Here is a 3,352-nt window from a genome sequence, read left to right on the forward strand (position 1 = left end):
GGGGGGGGGGGAAGAGAAGGGAAGAGGACATGCAAACAAGCATAAGACTGTGCAAGGCACAACCAGGAGCTGAGGGAGATCTGGATTAAATGGAGGAACTCAATTTGTGGGCAGAGATTCCAAGATGATCACTAGCTTATTTTTGGGTTGCAAGCTCATATCTGTTTTAAAGATTCCATCCCTACCTGTTCCTGACTAAATGCAGTGCAGTTACCCAACTGGCTCTTTGCCAGATATCCAGAGCACCTCTCTCTGCCTAGAGTGGTGTACAAATTAAAGCTGTTGATAAACACAGCATCATGCAGAGTTAAGAAATCCATATAAAATTCCATCAACCAAAGTCTGCTTTCAATGTCTGTTTAATAAAAACCTATTTAATACTCCCTGGCCCCCAGTGACAGAATGCCAGGAATCAAGCATCAGCTTAAGACTCTCATTCATCAAGTATAGCAAGAGCTACTCTCTGAGACCTCTCTGCATCAAGCACTTCTCTGCTAAGCTACACTTTTATAGAAGAGCATTGTTACCCTGGGCCTTGGCAAGGAGAAGGCTCTCCTGGGTCCTGTCCCAAAAAGTCATCATTCACTGGAACAAGGGAATGTGCCATAGTTTATTCCCAGTGCCACTAAGGCATTCCCATCATTAGAATGGTAGAACACTGACTTCTTGGTTGGGCTTTTGGGCTCTAAGGATAACTAAATCAACCCAAAAATCCCATGCTCAGAAAAATACCCAAAAGATGGTAATGTCTTGTGGAACCTATTTCACATGGAAGGTGTTCAGAAACTACAGTGAAAGCAGCACAAAACACTAAGACAGTGGCATGTGGCAAGTGTTAACAACTGGTTCCAAAGCAGTGGTAGAACCAAGCTGTCCCCACACCTCACCCACTATACTTTAAGTCTTATTGTGGAAGAAATAATTACAATATTAGCTAGATGATTTATAGGCAAGACACATTTTAACTGAGTCCCCACTGTAAAAATCGTCACAGCTGGCAACAGAACATTCTCCTTCCCACTTCTTTCCCCTGTCTGTTTGGGTTGTGCTTTTACAGATAGGGAAACTATGTGTTTGACAGAACTTAGTTACATAAAACAAACAGGGCAAGATCAGGGTTACTCCCTCCAATCTATTTCAGTGATCAGAAGCATCACTTTTAAAATAGGTAAAGAAAGTTGAGAGTGATTTCTTGAGTTGACTGTATCCTTTTAAGATAGAACAAGGACAAAAGATTTTAGAAACTCATTCAAATGCTACTTTTAGTTCACTTCAGACTGAGCAGTGGACTTTAAACTGATTATGTTTTATTGTTCTCAGCACTGTGCTGCCACATTTGCATGTCTTCCCCTACACTCTAAGTTTTAATTTATTAAATTTTATTGAAACCAAGATTATAAAAGTTGATTTTAAGTTTAAATACCTTCCCCTCCCCACCCTCACACACAAAAGGCAACCTGAACTGCCTCCACAAGCTACTTCAACAGTATTGTTTTAGTGCCCCAGCCAGGCTAAAATAGCCCATTACGTATTAAGACATGCAAAAGACGTGTTCACACTCCCTGTAAACTGCTGGTTGGAGTTTGACCAGCAGACTTTTCACAGAAGCCGATAGCCTAGGTCAAAGTTGTGCAGCAGTCTCCTTGTAGACTATACAAGCAGGATAGCACAGGCAAGGAATAACTTCACCATAACATTGTAGGGAAGGTAGAAGCCCCAACATGAAGGATTCTGCCTTGTAGGGAAGACCTCCCTGTAACTGCTTTCAAGTAGCTGTATGCAAGCACTTGCCAAAGCGAAGAGCTATTCAACAACTGCAGTTAGGTCCACTTTACCTGGTGGATGATTCCTGATCCAGGTTTCCAGAACCCTACTCCATACTTGGCACCAGCTGTGGCTAGGAAGTTGTACACCTCCTTGTTAATATCCTATTCAGATAATTAAAAGGCAAACCATTAGTAACTTATATTCTATTTTCTCCCTATGAAGCTATACCTCAGTATCACCCCTCCTCCCCCAGCACAAATTTCTCATCCTGAGGTCTGTGGGAAGTGAAAGGGAGACTCAATTTCAGTATTGCTGACTCCCCAGCGTTCCTAACTTTAAGGCCAGAAAAGACCAGTGTCGCCACCTGATCCTGCCTGCTGTGCAACAGCCAACAGAATTTCACTCAGTAACTCCACACTGAACCAAGCATCTTGCAGCTTCCCTACAGCATCTCCTAACATGACAGGGCTTTAGACAATCCCCATTCCCATAGAAGTATTGTAAAATAAAATAATGAAGGAGCACTACTTAGCAACCATTCTGCTTCCATAGAAAATCCATATTTTCTTCCTTGTTTCTCCATCACCTTTGCTTGTGTGTAGTGCCCTTTATTAAATAGTCTCAAAGCTCTTAAGAAGCATTACAGACTAAATCATCACCAGACTAATCGTCAACAGTTCAAGGCCAAACAGGGAAGAAGGATCAAGTGGCTGCTCCCAGGGGTCTGACTGGGGTCAGTGTAGTTCATCATCTACATTGAAGATTTAGAGGGTGCAGCTAAGTGGCCATTTCTGACACCAAGCTAGGTACAATAAGCAAGTACTTCAGAAGACAGGATTAGGATTCAAAGCGACTGTAACAGACTGGAAAATTGGACTAGAATAGATAAAATGAAATTCAGTGAGGTCAACCCAAAGTGTTATACTAGGAAGAAACAACCAATGCACATCTAGACTGCAGCTATAGTGGTTCACAAGCTAGAGGTGGTATAATATTGTTTAAAACAAGCTCACAGTACATTCAGATACATTAACAAGAGGATCATATGCAAGTCACAGAAAGGTTTTTCTACTCTATTCATTCAGCAGCAGTGGGACTGCACTGGGGGGTACTGGGGCCAACTGACAAGAGCCCAATAAAGTAAGAGAAGCTACTGGATGACATGATATGAGGAAAGGCCAGAAGAATTGAGATTTTTCTCTAAAGAGAAGACTGAAGAGGGATTTAATAAGTCTTCAAAAGGCTATTGTAAGAGAGGATAGCAATCAATTGTTATAGCTGGCAACCGGACAAGTGGCGATGGACTTTAACTGCAACAAGGGATATTTAGGCTGGATGTTAGAAAGAACTAAGGGCAATTAAGTATTGGAATGGATTATCTAGAGGTTGTGGAATCTACATCACTGGAAGTTGAGCACGTTAGACAAATATTTATCTGGGATGGCTTAGAGATAGCTCCTTCCAGGTATTACAGGGTTGCACTAAGTGATCTCTCAAGATCTTTTCCAACCACTTTAAAAAAGCCACGCACAAAAAAAGGGAGAGAGTCAGAAAAATTAAGTGACCTGCACACAGCTGCTGCTAG

The 3,352-nt window shown here is 41.8% G+C and overlaps 1 protein-coding gene across 1 annotated transcript in view; it reads right to left on the bottom strand.

Annotated features, from left to right (window-relative positions):
• Window positions 1–3,352, bottom strand: part of ACO2 (aconitase 2) — a 41,475-nt gene that overhangs the window by 15,596 nt on the left and 22,527 nt on the right. The window contains exon 4 of the mRNA XM_019515106.1: window positions 1,836–1,928. Within this exon, the coding sequence (XP_019370651.1) occupies window positions 1,836–1,928 (93 nt within the window). The remainder of the gene's footprint in view (window positions 1–1,835; window positions 1,929–3,352) is intronic.

Source organism: Gavialis gangeticus, unplaced genomic scaffold (assembly GCF_001723915.1).
Source record: "Gavialis gangeticus isolate Ggan-Ray unplaced genomic scaffold, GavGan_comp1, whole genome shotgun sequence".
NCBI classification, from domain to species: Eukaryota; Metazoa; Chordata; order Crocodylia; family Gavialidae; genus Gavialis; species Gavialis gangeticus.